This window comes from Phascolarctos cinereus, unplaced genomic scaffold (assembly GCF_003287225.1).
Source record: "Phascolarctos cinereus isolate Bilbo 61053 unplaced genomic scaffold, phaCin_HiC Scaffold_2;HRSCAF=192, whole genome shotgun sequence".
Lineage (NCBI taxonomy): Eukaryota > Metazoa > Chordata > Mammalia > Diprotodontia > Phascolarctidae > Phascolarctos > Phascolarctos cinereus.
Window position 1 is genome coordinate 313,359,741 of NW_027555625.1, and position 20,108 is coordinate 313,379,848.

Genomic DNA, 20,108 nt, shown 5'->3' on the forward strand with positions numbered 1-20,108 from the left:
ATTTAAGCCTCATGCTGGCGGATGAGGCAAGCACCACAGGCATTATCATTCCTATTTTATAGATGAAGAAACTGGCACTAAGAGAGGTTTAAATAGTACAGCCATGGTCTCACAGTTAGGAAGTACCAGAGACAGGATTTGAAGTCAGTATTCCATCCACTATGCCATGCTGCCTCTCTAACAATCTCTGTTTCAACATTTCATTTCCTAAAATTATGTTTTATATGCTGAGGTCCCTTCCAGCCCTAATATTGCACATTTTAAGGTTCTGTTACAGCTCTCACATTATATTATTTTGTGAGTCAATCAATAGTGGCTACAACCTTCCCACAGAGAACTGAGACTGAGTCCTGCCTTCTCCCCATTTGGAGGAGGCAGACTAACTCATTTTCCTTTGTGTCTGAGCTGGTAGAAGAATGGAGAAGAGAAGACTGTGAGGTGAAGGAAGAAATAAAAGGGCCTGACTACCATGCAGAGCCTGAAGCACGTCCCTGGGAGCCTCAGGAATGCCAACTCAGCAGCCGTTGAAGCAGCAGCAACATCTGGTCCTGAGCCCAGCTAGAAGGGGAGAAAAGAAGAACTAGGTCTCACTTTCCTTGAAACCCCAAGGCAGGTGGGGAGTTGCAATTCTCCAGTCCTGCTCCCCATTCTTTCTTTGTACAGCATCCAAAGTCCTAGTGTGAAAACAGTCAAAATTAGCTGCCAATATCAATCAGTACTGTGGACATTTGCCTCTCCCAAGGCTTGATCATTCTGACTTAATATTTTCTCATTGGAAGAGGCGGGGAGGAGAGAAGGGAGAAATCTTAGCAGTTGTGTGACCTTTGTCAAGTCACTTCTACTCTATACAATTCCATTTCTTCTTCTTTTTATTGAAGGGAACAAACGATATGATTTCTTAGTGACCTTTTATCTCTAAGTTCTGTGATCTTATGCACATACTAAGGGATAGTCTTAAGAGGACCTTTGCATAGATTTCAAAAACTGGACAAGACCTTATAGATAATCTAGTCCAGGAGTATCCCAACTTTCTTGGATATATTGGGGTTTGATACATACTGACAAAACGTAAATGCTGGGTTGGGAGATGTACAGGCATGAATGCAAAGGTGAGTTGGAGGAATTTTTTTTTAGCAAGAAAGAGAAAATTAAGCCTATTTTCATACTGGAAGATTACTTAATGTAATAAGCATTTTTGGTACATAAGTGGTTTCATATCTAACATTTCAAAGGGGAAAAATTATTGGCATTGAATTTCCATAAGAACCGGTGTTACCATCAGAACTGTTTCAGAGACATCATTCTAAGCTAACCCCCTTACTTACAGACAGAGAATTTGAGAGGCCCAAAATGAGGAATCAATTTTTCCAAGATAATATAGCTAGGAAGTGGCTATCAGAATAGGGACTTGAACCTAGGTCTTTTGACTCCCAGCTCAGAGATCTTTATGCTGGCCTCCTTTATTATTTATTGTATTTACTGGAAATTGAACCCAGACCTTCTCTATAACAGGATGGATTCAACCACTGGCCTACCAATGTGGGTTAATATTTCTTACTCACAAAACCTGGTTTAGAGTCCCGCTCTGCCACTTGTTGGCCATTTAACCTTGGTCAACTTCCTCATCTGGAAAATGGAGATAAATAAAACTGGCACCATCTCCCTTACAGAGTTGTTGTAAGGATCAAATGAAATAATGAACATAAAAGGCTTTGCAAACTTTAAAACACTATGTCAGAAATGTCAGTTATTATCCCTCTCCTTCATTTTACAAATAGAGGCAAATAATGCTTAGGGAGGTTAGTGGAAGTTCAGTCTTATCCCTTACAACTGGGACATGGCTGAGTTCCATTAAAGGAAATAATGATGTCTCTGACGAAGCATGCTGGTTACTTGGGAAGTACACACCACACATAGAATATGAGAGTACACGGAAAGGTGAACTGGACAAGAACAAGGTGAAGAGCACAGGCAAGAAGGAGACTAAAAGTAGTAGTAGGTCAGCTCCCCTGAGCCAGGTTTGGAATGCAGGTTTTGATAGGTTGTCTTCAAGCCCAAAAGGCATGGGAAAACCACCACCCAGCCAATCAGAACTGTGAACCTGATATCACATGCACTGTCCTGCTGAACAAATATTGGACAAAGTTTCCTAGATTTAAAATTCTCTTGGGTCCTGGCCTCCAGGGATGGCTTCTCCACAGAGAAAAAAATGTATGTCCACAACTCCCTTGACATATGGTCCACTTATTCCACTGGGCCAAAATCCAAGAGAACTATTCCCCTTACCCATCACAAGGACCCTTCCTCAATCATCCATGGGCTCTTCTAGCCCCTACTTGGCCACCAACAGACAAAGAAAACCATCCTGCCCAGAGAGAGTTTGCTCACTCACTCATGATCAAGCTTTTCTACCAAGATTCCACTCTTTCCCTGATGCACGTGTCTCTATTGTCTACCCTCTGCTTCAGAGAAAGACAGAGCTGAGGAAGTGTCAAAGCCAATGCCCCCCATAGCAGAAAAATGAGTTATTTTATTATTTCTGAACATGAATGGCTGAGCTGTCCTAATCAACTGTTTTCCTGGCTGTTGAAGGTGGAGGTAGGTGGGAGGGGGTATTTAAGTTCTCTTATGTTTACTTCTCCTTCATTTCCCAACCCCCAATTCCCTGGTCAAAGAAAGTTCTGTCTTAAACCTGACCTGGTTGGCAGTGTTAAGCACAACCCCACCAGAGGAGAGGGAGAGGGACTGCCTTCCTTTTCTTTAAGGCACTGCCCTGGCCACTACCGTGCCTGTTCCATGATTTGGGAAACAAGAAAGCCAGAGAGGAAGAAGCAATTTAAAGCAGATGGGCAGTGGGTGATCTCACTGTTTCTTCCTTCCATTCCTCTCCCCTTCCTTCCCCCTCCCTTCTCCTCAGGCCTCCTTCCTCTTTCTCCTTTATGTCCCTCATCCTTCTCTCGGCCCCTTCCTCTCTGAATCTGTCCCTCCTCCTCTCTCCAATTCCCCTTCTCTAGTTTCTCTACTCTAGCCAGCTGGTTCCCTGCTTTTCCCTTTCCCCATGCTTCTGTCTCTTTTCCTATTTTCTTTTTTTCTTCCTTATTCCTTCTCTTATTCCCCCTCCATCCCTGAGTCTCTCTATGTCTGTCTCCTTGTTTTTCTCTCATCTCCCTCTTTCTTTATTCTTGGTCTCTAGGCGTCTCTGTCTCTCCTTGCCTTTCTCTCCATCTCTTTCTCCCTTCCCCTTTTCTTATTCTTGAGCTCTATATTTCTCTCTCTCTTTGCCTTTCTCTTTGTCTCTGTTTCTCCTAGTCTTTCTCTTCATCTCTTTCTCTCTCCTCCACCCCACTCCCCCATTCTTGTTCTTGAGCTCTGAGTCTGTTTTTCCTTGTCTTTTTATTCCTCTCTGTACGTCGTTCTCTTTCTTTCTCGTTCTCCCTCTCCCTCCCTCACTTTCTCTGCTCTTGCCTCTGCTTGCTCTGTGCCTCCCTCCCCAGCTCGCCTGCTCTCTATGCTCTGCTCCGCTCTGCTCTCCTCCCTGCCTGCCCAAGCAGCCGGTTCATGGGGAATGTGAATGATTGTCCTGAGGGACATTTGATGGATTAGAGAGCTAAACAGTTCCATTGCGAGAGGACCACCTGATCTCCAGCCTGCGTCCCATATAAAGCCGGCAGCCGGACTGCTGAGCTCAGCGAGTGTGCCAGGCAGCGCCGCCTCCCCTCCCCTCCCCTCCCCTCCTCTCCGCCCGGGCCCTCCCTGCCTCGCTGCCTAGGGACCGCATGCGGGTAGTGCAGGGAGCTGTCCAGTGCTGAAGAGCCCGCTCCGTAAGGCAACAGCATCCACTTCCTTCAGCTGCAGCCCGTGTACCCCCAAGCTTTCCCCCTCCCCTCCCAAGGCCCCACTGAAGTTCCCCGCCGGGCCGACTCCGGCTCCGGCTCAGCACAGCACCATGCCCCGCTCCTTCTTGGTGAAGAAGATCAAAGCAGATGCCTTCCAGTGTAGCAGCGTCCCAGCTCCCAGCTACCACCCCCTGGGATCCGCATATGTGCTGCCGGGCTCCAGGGGGGCAGCCGGCCCTGCCGGGGACAGCGGTGAGTAGGGCTTCGGGAAGGGGGAGGGGGAAATGGGGGAGGCTCCGAGAGGACAAGTCCTAAGGGCTGGATAATCGGGAAGGGAGATTATGGCCCTCCTTTCCACCCAAATCTGAGAAACCCCCTTCCAAGTGAGGATACCCCTCCCACACCCGCTAACTCCCAGGAGGGCCACAGTGGGAGAAGAAGAGCGCTAAGCAGAAGAGAACAGAGTCAATACAAAGAAAAAAGTCGTTTGGGCGTCCGCCCTGGGCCATGCTCTCAGACTTTGAAAGTTGCAGCCCTGGACTAGGCTGGGCTGAGGAAGAAGGGAAGGGAGAACCCCGTGGACCCCTGAGTGGGCACAGATATAGCAGGAAGTATGGAGTCCCTTTCACATATTGGGGGTGCTGGTCGTGGAGGTGACCCAGGTCAGAGTCAGGGGGTCGATCTTGGCTCTAGGATCAACCAAGATGTAGTTAGTGACCCTGTCCACACACAGCTCATGTGGGCATAAAGCCTCCTGGTCAGCAGTGACCAGCTGGCTGAAGATTTTGACCTCTATCTGGATCTTCTGCAAAGTGGGGATTCTGGGGTGGAGGAAAACCACTGCTCTCCCTTTCCTGGCACTAAGAATTTTCAGCCTAGACCAGGGTAGGTGTAAAACTAGCATCCTCCTCCTCTTCCCCCCCCCAACCCTGGGAGCTTTTGTTACCCTCAGCCATATGCATCAAGAAGGCAAAAGCTTGCCATGCACTCAGCCAGAGAAGGAGGCTTTATTCAAGGGATTTACCTAGGGAAATAGCTACAGATCTTTGAAATAAGCAAGCTTGTGCTGGGAAGGAGGAAGATAACCTCCCTAATTGTCTCTCCTTCCTATTCCTGCTGTTATCTCCCTCTGACCCATCATCTAGGTCTTCTTAGGGTGAGTTTGTGCAAGGAAATGGGATCTGTTAAGGGGGTGTAAGTGGAAAGACTCAGCTGAAGGGGGTTAAGAGGCTGAGACTTATGAAGGAGTGAAAGAAAGCTAGTCTTTCCCCAAGGCCCTCTCCAAGAATCAGAAATGACAAAAGGTTTTCCTTTGGTGAGCCCCTACTGGGCAGGTGCATAGGGAGGAGACATCACTTTGGCAGGGAAAGGTCTGGCATCAGCTGGTGGCATAGGCTTCTGGGCTCTGTGTGTGTGTGTGTGTGTGTGTGTGTGTGTGTGTGTGTGTGTGACAGAAGGGGAGAGGGAGAAAGCAAAGAAGAGAAGAAAGAGCTGGGGGACTGGAGGAAGGAGGGAGAGAGGAAAAGCAGGAAGGTGTGGAGAGAACAAAATGCTACCACTGAGTCAAGATAACCTAGTTCCTCCAAGAATTCTAAGTCATTCACCTACATTCCTTCAGTCTCCCAGACTAGGTAGGGAAATTGAACAGGAGATGAACACTATGACCTATCCAAGGTCAAAGACAGGGGCCTCTGTCTGGACCCAAAACTCCCCTCCCCATCAACACACACTTCCCCTAGCTAAGACCAGTCCTCTTCAGGCCAAGGCCCAAATTCTTCTGGGAGGATCCAGGAAAAGAACAGAAACATCCAAGGTGGATAACTGGTGAAAGGGGACAAGGAAGGTTTATCTGTTGGATCTCTTCAGCTTCTGTCCCTACTGGTCCAGCAGAAAAGACTGAAGGGGGAGGAAGAAGGATTTTGCCAGATAGCATCTTTTCTCTGAAGTAATCATATTTTCCATCCCCAGTCCAATTCCAAGAGAAGGGTAGTTGAAGCACCTTCTGTATCTGAATTCCCTCCTCTCTACCCCTTGCCAAACACTGGAACAGAACAAAGCCCTTTGGCCTGGATCTCTTCCCCCACAACTCCCCTCCCTCTACATTTTTCTCTCCCCCAGGAACAGAGAGTATAGAATCACATAATCATAGAATAATAGACCAGGAAGAGATGTTAGAACATAGAACAAACAGAGTGTTAGAGCTAGACAGGACTCTATAGATCATCTAGTTCAATAACCTCATTTTATGGATGGGGAAACTGAGGCCATAAACCACTATGTCTTTTCCCTTTTTGTTTATAGTTAAAAGGGATGAATGGGAAGAGATCTTAGGCCTGGAATAAGTCAAGCATAGTAGGAAGGTACCATAAAAAGGATCCCACAGGAAACTGGGAATTTGGAGTCTGAGATGGGGTGAGGGGAGGTGGGCAGAATCAGAGAAAGTACTAAAAAAAATCAGAGGCTCCCACCTCTGCCCCCCTAAGCTTATCTGTTTCTGACTTTGTTTCTCAAAAGCAAAAATGAACTCTAAAGAGGATATGAACTCCTTCACCTCCAGAAACTACTGGAGGGCACCCTGATTTTACAGTCTAGGGTAAGAGCGGGAAGGGAAAGAATCTTGGGAGGGAAAGGGTACTTGACCCAAGCCAGGGTTTCCAGAGATCCAAAATTTGTTATTGCCTTGGCAGCCAGGGTCTTGCGCTCAAAGTTGGACATTTCACTCTGGCCAGAAAGAACTTGGCATTTGCAGGACAGCCACCTTGCAGACAAAACCTAATCATACCTTGTCTATGTGTGTAGCTAGTGTAGCCAGAACCATAATGCTTCAAGGGGTAACCCTACAGGCCAGCATCCCCAAACACTGATATACCTGGACATAAAGGGGCTGATAAAGCTGGAGACCCAGGGGCCATCGGATGCCACCTGTGGGGGAGGGGTAATTGATAGGGGAAATGATTCTGCCCCTAGGACCTTCAGGGAGGAGGGTGGGATTCAAGAAGGCTGGGGCTAGTGGGTGGGCGCGTGTTTTCTCCAATCTCCCGGAAATAACCTTGCTGAACGTTTGAGGGAAGTGTGAAAAATTGCTGAGCTGAGCGCTTTCTCTCCCAGCGTGTGTGACTGTGCTGTGTAAACAAGGAGAAAGAGAGGAGAAGAGAGGGGAGGAGAGGGGAGGGAAAAAAGGAGGAGGGAGGATAGGAGAGGGAAGGGGGGAGGAGGAGCCCTGGGGCTGCAGACAGTTCCAGTTATTAGAAAGATCCTCTTACAAGGACTGCTTGCATTTTGCAGCCACTCAGCCAGGCTGAGGTGCAGGGGAAAGCTACAGGAAGGGTCAAAGGGAGAAGGGGAGGGGAAAGGAGAGACAGAGGAGTGCATGCCACGGTGGGGAGGGGGAATGGGCAGAGAACAAAGACTAAACTAAAACACCCCCAAAGGGAAAAGAGAGGAGGCTAGGAGCCTACTAGGGAAAGGAAGATAAGAGACCCTCAGAGGTTACCCAGATTAATGGGGCCATATCCCAGTCCCCTGATAATAGCTGGAGTTGCATTTGGAAATTAAGGGGAAGACTAATTTGTACACAATCATAACAATCTCACATCTGTTTAGGGATTTGGTTTTCAAAGCCTTTTCATGCCCACGATCTCATTTGAGCCTCACAGCATGCATTTAGGGTCACAGCAGCCCTACAACACTCACCCTCTCTGGACCTAAGTTTCCCCTATCTATAAAGTGAGACAGTTAGGTCCAGCGTCTCTGAGACTTCTTTCAGCCCTAATGTATAAAGTATACTGGCCCCAAATCCCAAGGCTTTCTTTCAGATAGGGCTGGGGATGATGAGACAAGTATTGAAGTTGGAGAAACAAACTTAGACTCAGGTTTGAAAATCCATATTTCAGAATCTTAAGCCCTCCAGACCCTGAGAAGCAAATATCCAGATCCATGTGGAAAGGACCCCTGGAGCTCCCCTTCAGTATATCCTGGGGAGAACTACATCTGAGGGTTTCTCTTCCCTTCCCTATCTCACATTCCCATAATGCTCTTCCTCCTTCTTAAGCTCCCACTCTCCCACCTCACACACATACACACACACACACACACACACACACACACACCACACACACACCACACACTTCTGCTCTTTGTCTATTGTGTATTCCTCTGTCCACCAGTCTTTGTCTCACTATATGTCTTTTTCTATCTATGTCTTCCAAGTCCATCTTTCTCATTCTCTTTCCGTCTGTCCCTCTTACTAAGTGATTTTTCATAGATCCCAGAGTTCAGCATTGGAAGCAATTTCAGAGATCATTTGAGTTCTACCCCCTTCTTGTTTTACTGAGGAAAACACTGAAGCCCAAAATAGTAAAGTAAATCCCCAAGGTCACAAAGCGAGTTTGAAACAGTTTGCAATTGAACCCAGGAACTATGATTCCAGAGCCAGTGTTCTTGCCACTAATTTTAATAATAATGGTAACATAGCTAGCACTTATGAAGGCTTAAGGTTTGCAAAGTTCTTTACATCTATGTCATACTGCCTCCTGCTGATGTCCTTTCCAAGTCAGAGTTGAGGCTCCTCTCTCTCTCCCTCCCTCTCTCTCTCTCTCCCCCTCTCTCTCTCTCTCCCTCTCTCTCTCTCTCCACTGTATCTCCTTTTATCTGCCTAGCTGAAACATTGGTTTGCTCTGTCCTGGAGACTCATGACCAATCTCTCCATCTTTTCCCCCAGTGCCAGGAGATATGTGTGTGAAAGGGGGGAAGTTGGTGCTTGGAAGTATAAGGCTTAGCCAAGGCACTGTACAACCATCTGCCCCCCAAGCATTTCAGACCTCTGAAAGTTTATCTGTTTCTTGTTTTCCCAAGAAGCCTCCCCACAAGCACTGGGAGCCCTGGACCAAAACTCGATACACTCTTATCCTGCCCCTAGTCCAAGAACTCCCACCCCTTCAAAAACAAAAAACAAAAACAAAATTGTAGTTCATAAGTCTCAGATCCTCAAGAAACCAAGCCTGAATGGGGATGATGAAGGATCAATGCTGAAGCAATAACGCATTTCTCTCCCCTCCATGGGATACATTAACAATCCCCCAGTGTCAGAGGGAGTTCTCCAACTCTTGCCCATACTCTTATCTATTTGACCACATTACATCAACAGGCTGAACCCTCCTCGCCTCCTGCTCAGGATGGCGCCGCAGATACTGATAGGAAATTATTTTAGTCCAGAGCCTGAGAGCCTTCGAGGTGTCTCTAGATGAAGCAGCAGTCACAAGTCACCCTCAGATAGTCCCTCTACCAACAGAGAAATCTAAGGCACTTTGTCAAAAAAGTAAAGGGAAGCCCAGGGAGGATTGGGTGTGCACCCAAGGTTACACAGTGGGCCTAGTGCTGCAGAGAATCTGAATTTGATGTTTTCCAGTCCTGCTTCTCTTCTCCCTTCCTCCCTACTATAAATACACACACACACACACACACACACACACACACACAACAATTCCCACTCTAGTCACTGTCAGTACTGAACTAGGAGTCAAGCCACCTAAATTCTAGTCTGGGCTTGATGTCCAGTCAATGCATGACTTGGACAAATTACTTCTCTCTAGTTCTGAATTTGCCCTCTACCAAATAAGACAGTTGAACTAATTTCTAAGGTCCCTTCCAACCTCAAGACCTTTTCATATTCCCCTATTGTCAAACTATTGAAAATATTTCCTGCTAATTTGGCATAAAACTGTGAATCTCCCAAGTTCCTCCAAGACTCACAGTAAGATCAAGGAAGAGGGAAGAGTGGGAAAGAGAGGGGAAGAGAGAGGAGATAATGGGAAGGAAAAGAAAGAGAAAGAGGAGTGGGAGAGAATTACAGAGAGACAGTGAGGGATGGGAAGGACATTGGATTCAGGAGACCTGAGCCCCAAACCTGGTTCTGACAGTGACTAAATTTCAACAAGCCACTTCCCCTCTGAGCCTACTTCCTCCTCGGTTCAATGGGATTAATAGCACTTGCACTTCCTATCTCACAGGGCTGCTGTGAGGCAAGTACTGTGTAAACCATAGTGCTACTAAAATGTGAGTTACTAATATTACAAAGATGGGTGCAGGAGAGAGAAGGGAATTAACTGAAGGTCCATTGTAAACACTTATCCCCCTCCCATCTCCCCTCCCCACCAGATCACAATCTCCAGGGTCTTGGGCTGATCAAACCAGTCACAGGATCACAGGATGCAGAGCTGGAAGGGACTTCAGAGATCCTCTGATCCAATCACCTCATTTCTATAGAGGAAACTGAGGCTCAGAGGTTAAGTGATTTACCTAGCCTCAGTCACTAAGCTTCAAAGTCAAGATTTTTTAGCCAGGTCCTCTAACTATTTTTTTTTTGGCTAGGCAAGGGGGTTAAGTGACTTGCCCAGGGTCACACAGCTAGTAAGTTATGTGTCTAAGGCCAGATTTGAACCCAGGCCCTCCAGAATCCACTGTGACACCTAGCTGCCCCCAGGTCCTCTAACTACAAATCCAGTACTTTTCCCACACTACCCTGCTGCCTAGAAAGGACCACAAGTACATTTCCATTTTTCATGGTTTTATGGCAGAGAGAACAGAGAATTTGGAGTCAGAAGACTTGGGTTCAAATCCCAGCCCTGCTAATTGCTACCTATATCACCTGTGGAAAGCTATTGACTGGCTTCTGGGCCTTAGTGTTTTTCACCTATAAAATAAATCAGTTAAACTAGATAACCTTTAAAAAAGTCAAACTGAACATTGTGTAATTATCATGACCAAGTTTCTCCCTGAAGAAGAGGTAAGAAAATGAATCTTATGGATAACGATGGATATGGAACATTGCGTGTGCTGTTAGATCCAAACGATGAGTTGGTTCATTTTGCTGAAAGGATTTCTTTCTTTCCTTCTCTTTCTTTTTACTATTTTTTGTTATGAGATGGCTCAATGAGTAGGGAAGGCAGGGAGATACATATTGAGAAATGAAGGTGAGGTTAAAAACAAATATCTAATTAAAAATAAAAATTTAATTAAAAATTTAACTATCACTAAACATTTTTACATTTTCATAATGAAATAATAAATTTCCTGACCTGTAATTTCCCTTCTAGCTTCAATCTCACTATTCTAGGGGACTATCTCCTCATTCTGCCCCCATGTCATCCAGGCCAGGTGGTCTCCAATTTCCTCTCCAGACTCATGATTATTCCTGCCGTAATAGGCAGCCCCTTTGAGAATGTGGCCCCAAACGTGGGTGGTATTTTTGGGCAAATGCCTGGGAGCTACTCAAATAAATAATAATAAGAGGGAAAAAAAGCCAAGCCCTGTGCCCAGGCCTGGGCACGCAGGCGCGGAATGAGCTATTTTTATCTCCAGTTGCTGCTGACAGACCCAGCCTTCTGCTCAGTTGGCTAGAGACAATTTGAGGCTCGAGGCCCCAGCACATTGAGCCAAAGTGCTCTAAATATACCCACACAACAGTCACTGCCTGCCACTGGACAGGACCAAGGGGCTCATCAAAAAGAGCCAGCCTTCCATCTAGCACTTCCCAGGGGTTCTTTACGCTGAGCTTATGTTGGTTTTGACACAGCCCTGAGTTTCCCAAATTTCCCCAAAACTTAGACTAAACTAAGAGAGATTCATTATGGTATCAATGAAAGTACACTGAACTGGGAGTCAGAATTCCTGAGTTCAAATTCCAGACCAAATATTGGTCTATTGTATGACTTTGGACAAGTTACTGCCTTATTCTAGTTCCCAGTTTTTACCTGCAAAATGAAAGGGTTGCTTCCTGAAAGCCTGTCCAGCTCCTTTGGTGCAATGAAAACAGCCATGACTTGGACTCAAGGGCCCTGAGTCCTTGGTCTTCAAGTAATGAGCTGTATTACCTTAGACAAATCACTTCTGTTTTCTAAGCCTCAGTTTCCAACTCTGTAAAATAGAATAATTTTTGCATTCCGTAAGACTTTGTGAGAAAATGGCTTTGTAACCTGTAAAGTATGATTCATACAACAGGACTCGTATTAGTGTGCTTTTAGCCTTCCAGTGGCTAAAAAGGCCACAGAGGGGAATGGCACTTGAAGTCCCTACCAGTTCACTCTTAACAGATCCTAGTGGTACCCAGCATGTCCCAGGGATTCAGTGAAAGTCTGCTGACTGACAGATAAAGGTGTGGTACTATAAGGATGGTCCCTGGGATAGAAGCCTCAGACAGGTGTAGGGGCTGGGGGGGGGGCGGGGAAGAGCAAAACATGCTAGTAGTCCAGCACATGAAACGATTCATTTTGTCCAGTGAATATAAGCAGGCTTAGCCCTACCTACCATACCACGGCTTGAGCTTGCAGAGATCTTCAGGAAGACCCAAAGAAGCAGAAGGAGGCAATATAATTTCATTGAACAGGCCCCACCCAACCTGAACATTTCTGCTATGATCCTAGCATAGTTGGGGGGTGGGAGGGAAGATGTGGGAACAGAGAATGGAGGGGGCAAGACATAGATCTATGATATTAGATTAAATAAAATGGAGGCCATGGAGGTGGGGAAGAAGGATGTAGGAAGGCTATGAGATCCATCAGAGGGGGAAAAAAACTGCTTTCCAGAACCAGCAGCAGCCATCCCCAGGAGGTGAGCAATAAGATTGTACAGAAAACTAACAGAAGCAGCAGCTTAGAATATGCTGCCACCTCTAACCCCAAGGGCAGGGTTCCTATGAAAAACACTCCCCACTGACCCCAAGTTTTGGTCACCACCTTTCTTTTGGTGAGTAGCTTGCCCTGCTCTGCCTTATTTCGACTGAGGCACATGATTCCAAGGGATGGAAGCCAGGCTACAGTACCCGCATGCCACCATAAGAGGGCGATGGAGCCACAGCTCCTTTAACCTGAAAAGGCTGGACCAGAGGAGGGTGAGAGACTGGGGCTTTAGTGGAAGGGCTAGGGACCACTTTATGGGGAGCAGTTAGAGAAATCAACTTGAGAGGTTATACAGTATCATACTGTAGTTACCAATCTTTTCGAGTATCTAGATCTTTTTTTACATCAAAAAATTTCTTGTACCTCATGACTGTAGTACTGACACTGAAAAATGATGAAAATCTATAAATTCAGTAATACTTTTAAATGAATTTGTATTTTATGAATCACAACTGCATCTACATGCATTTGAAAAGTAGTAATACACATATATGGAAGATATTACTCAGTCTACAGAAATTATGTTTAGTTATTCACTATTCTGTCATCGCATCATGAAATGGAACCAACAGCCTCCTAATTCTGTGCTCTGCTCAGGGATCTACACGTGTGGCTAGGGACATTGGTGGAGTCTAAGAGCATCAGACTTAGTGTGAAAAGGCATGGTTTTCAAATCCATTTCTGATACTCTGGCTGTGAGACACAAATAATTTCCTCTCTCTGCCCTTCAGTTTCTTCCTCTGTAAAATGGGGCTAATAAGACTCCTGTTTCTTTTGTCACAGGGCTATTATGAAGAAAATACTTTGCAAACCTTAAAGCAATACAATCCAACCTAATTTACTAAGCCCTATGGAAACAGGAGCCAGATATATTAACCCTTAGGATATATTCCTATCCCCTACTTAATGTCATCCCAGTTCTAGGGAGATGCTAACTCCAGGGAGATTCCTTTACAGATCTGCACAGTGCACCTAAAACAAAGAGCCCTGAGGTAGGGAGAAGAAGATCTGGATTCTAATCCCAGCATTGCCTTTAATTCACTATTATATGCCTCTGGACAAGTCAGTCACCCTTTCCATGTCTGTTTCTTCCTCTGTAAAAAGAAGACCTTAAGGGAAAGCTAGGTAAGGCAGTGGATAGAGCTCTGGCCTTGGAGTCAGGAGGACCTGAGTTCAAATCCGGCCTCAGACACCTGATACTTACTAGCTGTGTGACTCTGGGCAAGTCACTTAATCCCAACTGCCTCACCAAAGCAAACAAACAAAAAGACCTTAAACTAGATATCTGGTCCTGGAAGTCCATTTGATCCTATGATTCTAAAAGCTACTTCGTGACCTTAAGCAAGTAACTTTGTATCTCTGAGACTCAATAAAATGAGGATAATAATAAGGGGATGCTATGAAGATTGGATGGCATTAAGAGGTGAAAATCTTTGCACAGCAAGTGTTATCCAAGTGCCAGGGGAGTGTTATTATCTATTAATACAATTTCACTTCTTAAATTGGTGGAGTCCATAAGGGCATGTGGAACACAAGATGACATACATTTTATATTCTTCCTACCTCCAAAAAAGAATGTAAGTACCTTAAGGAAAAGGACTGGTTTTCCTTTTGTCTTTGTGTGCTTAGCAAAGTAGGTACTTAATACCTGTTGAATTGGATTGATACTAGGATGAAGGTAAAGAGATTTCTAAGATGACAGTAATCTCCCAAAAGCCCCAGGTCAGAGGTCACTTTCCCAGGAGAAACTGAGGCACAAATAGATTAAGTGACATCCCCAAAGTCACACAGCAAAGAACTATAAGCAGAAACAGTTCTCAGAAAGGATCCTGGAGGCTTTACTGGAGAGGTTTCCTTTTGGGCTTCAATGCAAGCCTGCCTAGAGACATCGATGAATAAAATGAACTCTAAGGGAGGATTGCCCAGTGTGAAGCTACACTCAAGGTGGTAGATGGAGACACAAGACCCAGGTGTCCTGGCTCCCAGCCCTGATGCTGTCCTCAGCTGCCCCCCCCTCCCTCTGCTGATTCATTCTGGTGCTAATCACCCAATTCATTCCCACATCCCTTCAGCATTTCTGTTCTGAGCTGCCAACAGCTGCCTGTCTTTGCACTACTTATAGATTTCCTCCTTTTTCATCCTTATCCTTCACTTAATGGTCTGGCCTCACTCCCTCAGAGAAAGGGGGGAGGAAAAGGCTGCTCAAGGGGGCCTCTCTCGGGAAGGGCACGGGAGTCTAAACCCTTACACTATAGACTCTTGGAAACTGAGAAGCTGAGTCCTCATCCTGATCTCCTTGGGAGGTAGTGGTGCTGTTTTAAGTAGAAAACTCAGGTCCCAGGAGCAGGAAAGAAGTGAAGCTGATGGTCTAGGATGGTCCAAATTCAGGACCACTTAAGGAACGTAGGTCCATCTAGGAATGTAAACCCTTGAGGGCAGACTATGGATTTCTCTTCCTTCTGCACGACTCCACAGAAGCCCCTATTATTACTCACCCAATAAGGATTCAGAATATCAGAGCTAGAAGGTACCACAGAACATATCAGGTTAGAACTATAAGGATTGGCAGTCAGTGTGTGTATAGGGGAAAGGGCACTGGCAATGGAGTCAGAGAACTCAGCTTTGAATCCTTTATCTGCTATATATGACCTGGAGAAAATTTGTTAACCTTTCACAGAGTCAACCATATAAAAAAAGGAGTTGGAATCTCCAAGGTCTTACCCACTTTGAAATCCTATTGAACTTAGAACATGGATTATTAGAGATGGAAACTTGAAATACAGCATGTGAAAGCTTATAGAGGGTACTTAGAATATAGAGGTCATGCAGGTTTCTACTACGTTAAATTTGTTTTAAATGTTGACATATTTTGTTCTTACATCCTCCTCATTTCCTAATATATCCTACTCCCCTCCAGTACCCAAAGAGCCATCTCCTCGTAACAAAAATTAAAGAGAAAAACAAGCAGTTCAGTAAACCAACCAAAACATCGACAAATTCTAACAGTACATATGATTGTCCATATCCATAGTCCCCCACTTCTGCAAAGAAGGGAGTGACAGTAATTGTATTTTTTCATCTCTTCTCTGAAGCTAACTTTGATCATTACAACTACATAGAATAAATTACACACTCAGTTTCAGATTTTGGCTTCTTTCCATTCACATTATTGTAAAGATGAGATATACTGTTTTACTGGTTCTGTGTTCTTCACTCTGCATTAGTTCAGTTCTTCTCATCCTTCTCCAAAATCTTCATATCATCTTTTCTTATGGAGCAAGAATATTCCACTACATGAATGTATCACATTTTGTTTAGTAATTCACAATGTTGTTGCTCAGTCCTGTCCAACTCTTTCTGACCCCATTTGAAGTTCTCTTGGCAAGGATACTGAAGTGGGTTTGCCATTTCTTCTCCAGCTCATTTTACAGATGAGGAAACTGATGCAAACAGTGTTAAATGACTCTCCCAGGGTCACCTAGCTAGTTAGTGACTGAGGCCAGATTTGAACTCAGGAAGACGAGTCTTCCTGACTTTAGGCTAGGCACTCTATCCATTACTCCATCTAACTGCCCAAACAACAGAGAGAAGAGTAATACAAAGTCCAGAATGAAGTGATTGGTCCAAAGAGGATTCCCAGAGATGGGCATTCACTAGCACCCACTGTGTGCAAAGACCTGTGCTGGGGTCTGGGGTATGTAGTTTGAGAACTGGTCCCTGTCTGTCCCCCTGGAGCTGACCGTGTGATAGAGCCTGCCTAACTCTTCCTTGCGTGTGTGTGTACCTGCCCTCCCCAGGCTATGCTCCACACTGCCTTCCGCCCCCCAGCTATGACAGCGAAAAGAAACCGGGGCTGGAACTGGCGCCGTCGGAAGCTGCGTATCCACCAGCTACTGAGGAGTACAGCGACCCCGAGAGCCCGCAGTCGAGCCTGTCGGCGCGCTACTTTCGAGGAGAGGCAGCGGTGACGGACAGCTACTCCATGGATGCCTTTTTCATCTCCGACGGGCGCTCCCGGAGGCGCGGAGCTGGGGATGCCCGGGGGGCAGGGGGCGGGAACGGTCCTGGGGGAACTGGGGGTGGAAGCGGGGGGCACCGACACTCGTGCGGTGAATGCGGCAAGACGTACGCCACGTCGTCCAACCTAAGCCGGCACAAGCAGACGCACCGCAGCCTGGACAGCAAGCTTGCGCGCAAATGTCCGACGTGCGGCAAGGCCTACGTATCCATGCCGGCTCTGGCCATGCATGTGCTCACGCACAATTTGCGCCACAAATGCGGTGTCTGCGGCAAGGCGTTCTCCCGACCCTGGCTGCTGCAGGGCCACATGCGCTCGCACACGGGCGAGAAGCCCTTCGGCTGCTCGCACTGTGGCAAAGCGTTCGCCGACCGCTCTAACCTGAGAGCGCACATGCAAACGCACTCGGCCTTCAAGCACTATAAGTGCCGCCAGTGCGAGAAGACCTTCGCGCTTAAGTCCTACCTCAACAAGCACTGCGAAGCCGCCTGCTTCAAAGGCGCTGAGCATGCTTGCACCGCCTCCACCGCTACTCTGGACAACTAATTCAACCCCTCCCTCTCTGGCCAGGCCCTTCCCCATCTCCTCTCCTAATGCCCTTTCTCAGCCCAGTCCCAGGTCCGCTACCGTTCAGTTCAAACTCCGCCCTTTCTACATCCCTAATTCTATCCTCTTCCCATTATAAACCCGGCCCAGCCACCTCACCCCATCCCACTCTAGCTCAGCCTAAGTACCGCTCATTAGCATAAATTACATCCCTTTCCCCATCCAAGGTCTGGCCCATCTCTCCCTGCCCTACTTCTCCCTTTACAATCCAGGGACTGCCTAGTCTAAGGATTTCATGTCTTTTCCCCCAGGCCCACTTACACCCAAACCGAACCTCTGAAGCTCAGTCCCCATGAGCCCCAAGCCCTCTCCAGTAATACACTCTTCCTTTCCTGGCTAGGACCCACTTTCCCCTCCCAGGCATTCTCCCCTCATCTGCCCCGACATCCCTTTCCATCTCCTCCTCCTTCTTCGTTACTAGTCCCCCTCTCCCACCTTCTTCTTACTGCCATCCCCCACTTCCCCCAGGTGGCCTCAGGAGGTGAACCTCAGAGCAGAATGGGCCCTTGGGGCACGGGGACTCAGAACTCTGCTGCTCCCTCCTGCTCCTCCCCCCCCCCCCCCCGCCACCAGCTCAGGGAAAGGGCAGGTTCCCTTCCCCAGTTGTGGGTCCTCTTTCCCACTCTCCTCTCTCCTGTTCTGTCTTCCTTCCTCTCTGAGCACTTTCCCACTCCCCAGAACAGGCAACTCCTGGGGGGGGGGGAAGAGGGGAGGCCCGGGTCTCCCTGGGGCTGGGCCAGCGAGTTATTTATTTATTTGTATTTATCTATTTATTTATTTATTGTTCCCTCCGAAAGGGGAGTATCCCTCTATGGGAAGGTGAGGATCTCCAGCTGGACTGGGGAGACTGGCAAGGCTTCTTAGAAGGCGAGGCCCCGACTGAAAGGACTTGAGGATCTGGCTAGGGGTGGAAGGAAGGCGCTTCTCCGTGCGCCCGACTCGGGGATATGGGATAAATGGAGGAAGGGGTCACTGAAGGAAGATGATCTACAGTATAACCTCAGCGTCTGCTCTAGAAGAGGTCCGTGGACGCGCACATACAGACAAACATAGCCACCTCCCTGGTCCTTGGTGGGTTGGCAGGCTCCAAGGTTCTCTCCCCACCCTCCCCGATCCAATTCATGCCTTGCCCGGAGAGCGCCGGGCAGAGGAAGGGAAAGACTGTAGGGGTTCATGGGGCAGGTCCCCACTGCAACTCCTCCAAGAAGCCCACCAGGATTGCCCTGCCTATGAGAAGTCCTAATCCATATTTGTCCTTTATGCTGTTTCTGGAGGGAAGCGGAGCCTTCAGAGGGCCAGGGTGAGGTGGGGCAATCCCTGAGGTCAAGGGAAGAAGCCACAGCTTTCCCAACCCCACACTCATCCCACCTATATATAGCCCGCACACCTTTGAAATGAAAGGCAGGAGGCCGCCTTCCAAGTCTATGCAACTTTCCCAGCAGAGGGGGACCCAAGACCCCCACAGGGGCCAGCCCCCAGCCAGGACCTCACATCCTGCCTCCTACCTCCCCTGATGGCGGCGCAGAATGGCCGGTGCCCTGTCTTTCTAGAGCCACAGTGCCGTCACCCTTTGCATGCTTGCAGAGGTATCACAAGCACACGGCCCCGCCCAGGGCCCTCTTCCCCTCCCCTGCAGGGCCGCACACGCCTCCCTAGCGCATGGGCCCCAAATCCCGCTTTAAGCACACGTCTCCGTCCCACATCTTCTCCTCGCAATAGCTTCACACCCAGATAGGAGGAAGGGGGTTCCCCACTCATTTCTATCCCCCATCGGGACAGGGGGTGGGCTTCCCCAAATGGAAGGGTTCAACTCTCAAGTACTGGGGAGGAGGGGGGGGGTAAACAGAGAACGTCATTGAAAACTTTTTCTCTCAGATGTTACAGCAGACTGCATTGGAAAGAGCCCCGGACAGGGAATCAACAGACCTGGGTTCTAGTCACTGTTCTCTGCTGTGTGACCTTAGGCAAGTCACATAACCTCTCCGGGCCTCAGTTTCCTCATCTGTAAAATGAGGGGGTTGGTCTAGACAGCCTTTACTATCCCTTCCAGCTCTGACATTCTATGGTTCTAGGCCCTTCCCTGTGAAGAGAGACTGGGGTGCAGGGCCGGGGGGAGGAGGGTATTGTAGAATCGATTCCCAATGTGTGTTTATATTGTAAATAGGAACTTCCAACAGCAATAATTTTCCATGCATGTTCGGCTTTTTGGCCAGATTTTGTACAAGCGCCTAGCGCTCCCCACTCCCCTCTCCCCCGACCCTTCCCTGCGCGAGCTCCTACTTCAAGGCTCCTCTAGCCCCGCCCCAGCCGGCAGTATTACTTGTAATGCAATTCAGGGATAATAAAGAAACTTCAGCCACTTAGTCCGAGCCTAGTGTGCTGTCTCTGTGGACCCGGGAGGAATGGGCATCGGGAAACGCCCCTCCTAGCCCTTCTACTTCTCAGTGGTCAAAACAAGGTCATTGAGTGAACGCACAAAAAACCTTCCAGCTGGGGGTAGCTATCCATAGGGCCAGCTGGACAGCTCCCCCAAGCTCTCACCTCAGACAAGTCAAATTCTTCTCTGAGCTTCAGTTTCATCTATCAGAGTTAGCCTAGCCCTGACATGGTCTCTAAGATCCTTCCAACTCTGACATTTTGTGGTTGTAAGAAAAGGTCCTTCCACCTCCAGGATAGTCAGATCTGATTCCTGAGGGGTCTATTCCCAGAGTGGCCCACGTCTAGGGGCCCTTAAAGCTCCAGAGAGAGAGGGAAAGCACGATTTTCTGAGGTCCCTGCCATTAAAAAAAATAGACAAAATAGGACACCAAAAAAAGGGAAACAAAATGTGAATGTTCAATATTTTAAATGCTTTTTTTATTCTTTTCCCTGGTGCAAATACACTAATAATTGAGAGGGGAAATCTAACTTCTATGCAGTGTCTTACACTTCATAGAAAGTTTGGGGGTGGGGAAAACACATGCTATTGCTCAA

At 47.4% G+C, this 20,108-nt stretch overlaps 1 protein-coding gene across 1 annotated transcript; it reads left to right on the forward strand.

Moving 5' to 3' along the window:
* Nucleotides 1-3,802: 3,802 nt before the first annotated feature.
* SCRT2 (scratch family transcriptional repressor 2) lies at nucleotides 3,803-19,348 on the forward strand. The gene is made up of 2 exons (XM_020990544.2): nucleotides 3,803-4,088; nucleotides 16,309-19,348. The coding sequence occupies exons 1-2, from the start codon at nucleotides 3,947-3,949 to the stop codon at nucleotides 17,073-17,075; spliced, it is 909 nt and encodes a 302-aa protein (XP_020846203.1). The 5' UTR covers nucleotides 3,803-3,946; the 3' UTR covers nucleotides 17,076-19,348.
* The last annotated feature ends 760 nt before the right edge of the window (nucleotides 19,349-20,108 follow it).

Excerpts from the sequence above, each read along its gene's own strand:
- SCRT2 (XM_020990544.2), top strand. The coding sequence starts at position 3,947 with ATGCCCCGCTCCTTCTTGGTGAAGAAGATCAAAGCAGATGCCTTCCAG. Across the intron at positions 4,089-16,308 it reads CGGCCCTGCCGGGGACAGCG|GCTATGCTCCACACTGCCTT; the intron begins GTGAGTAGGGCT and ends TGCCCTCCCCAG.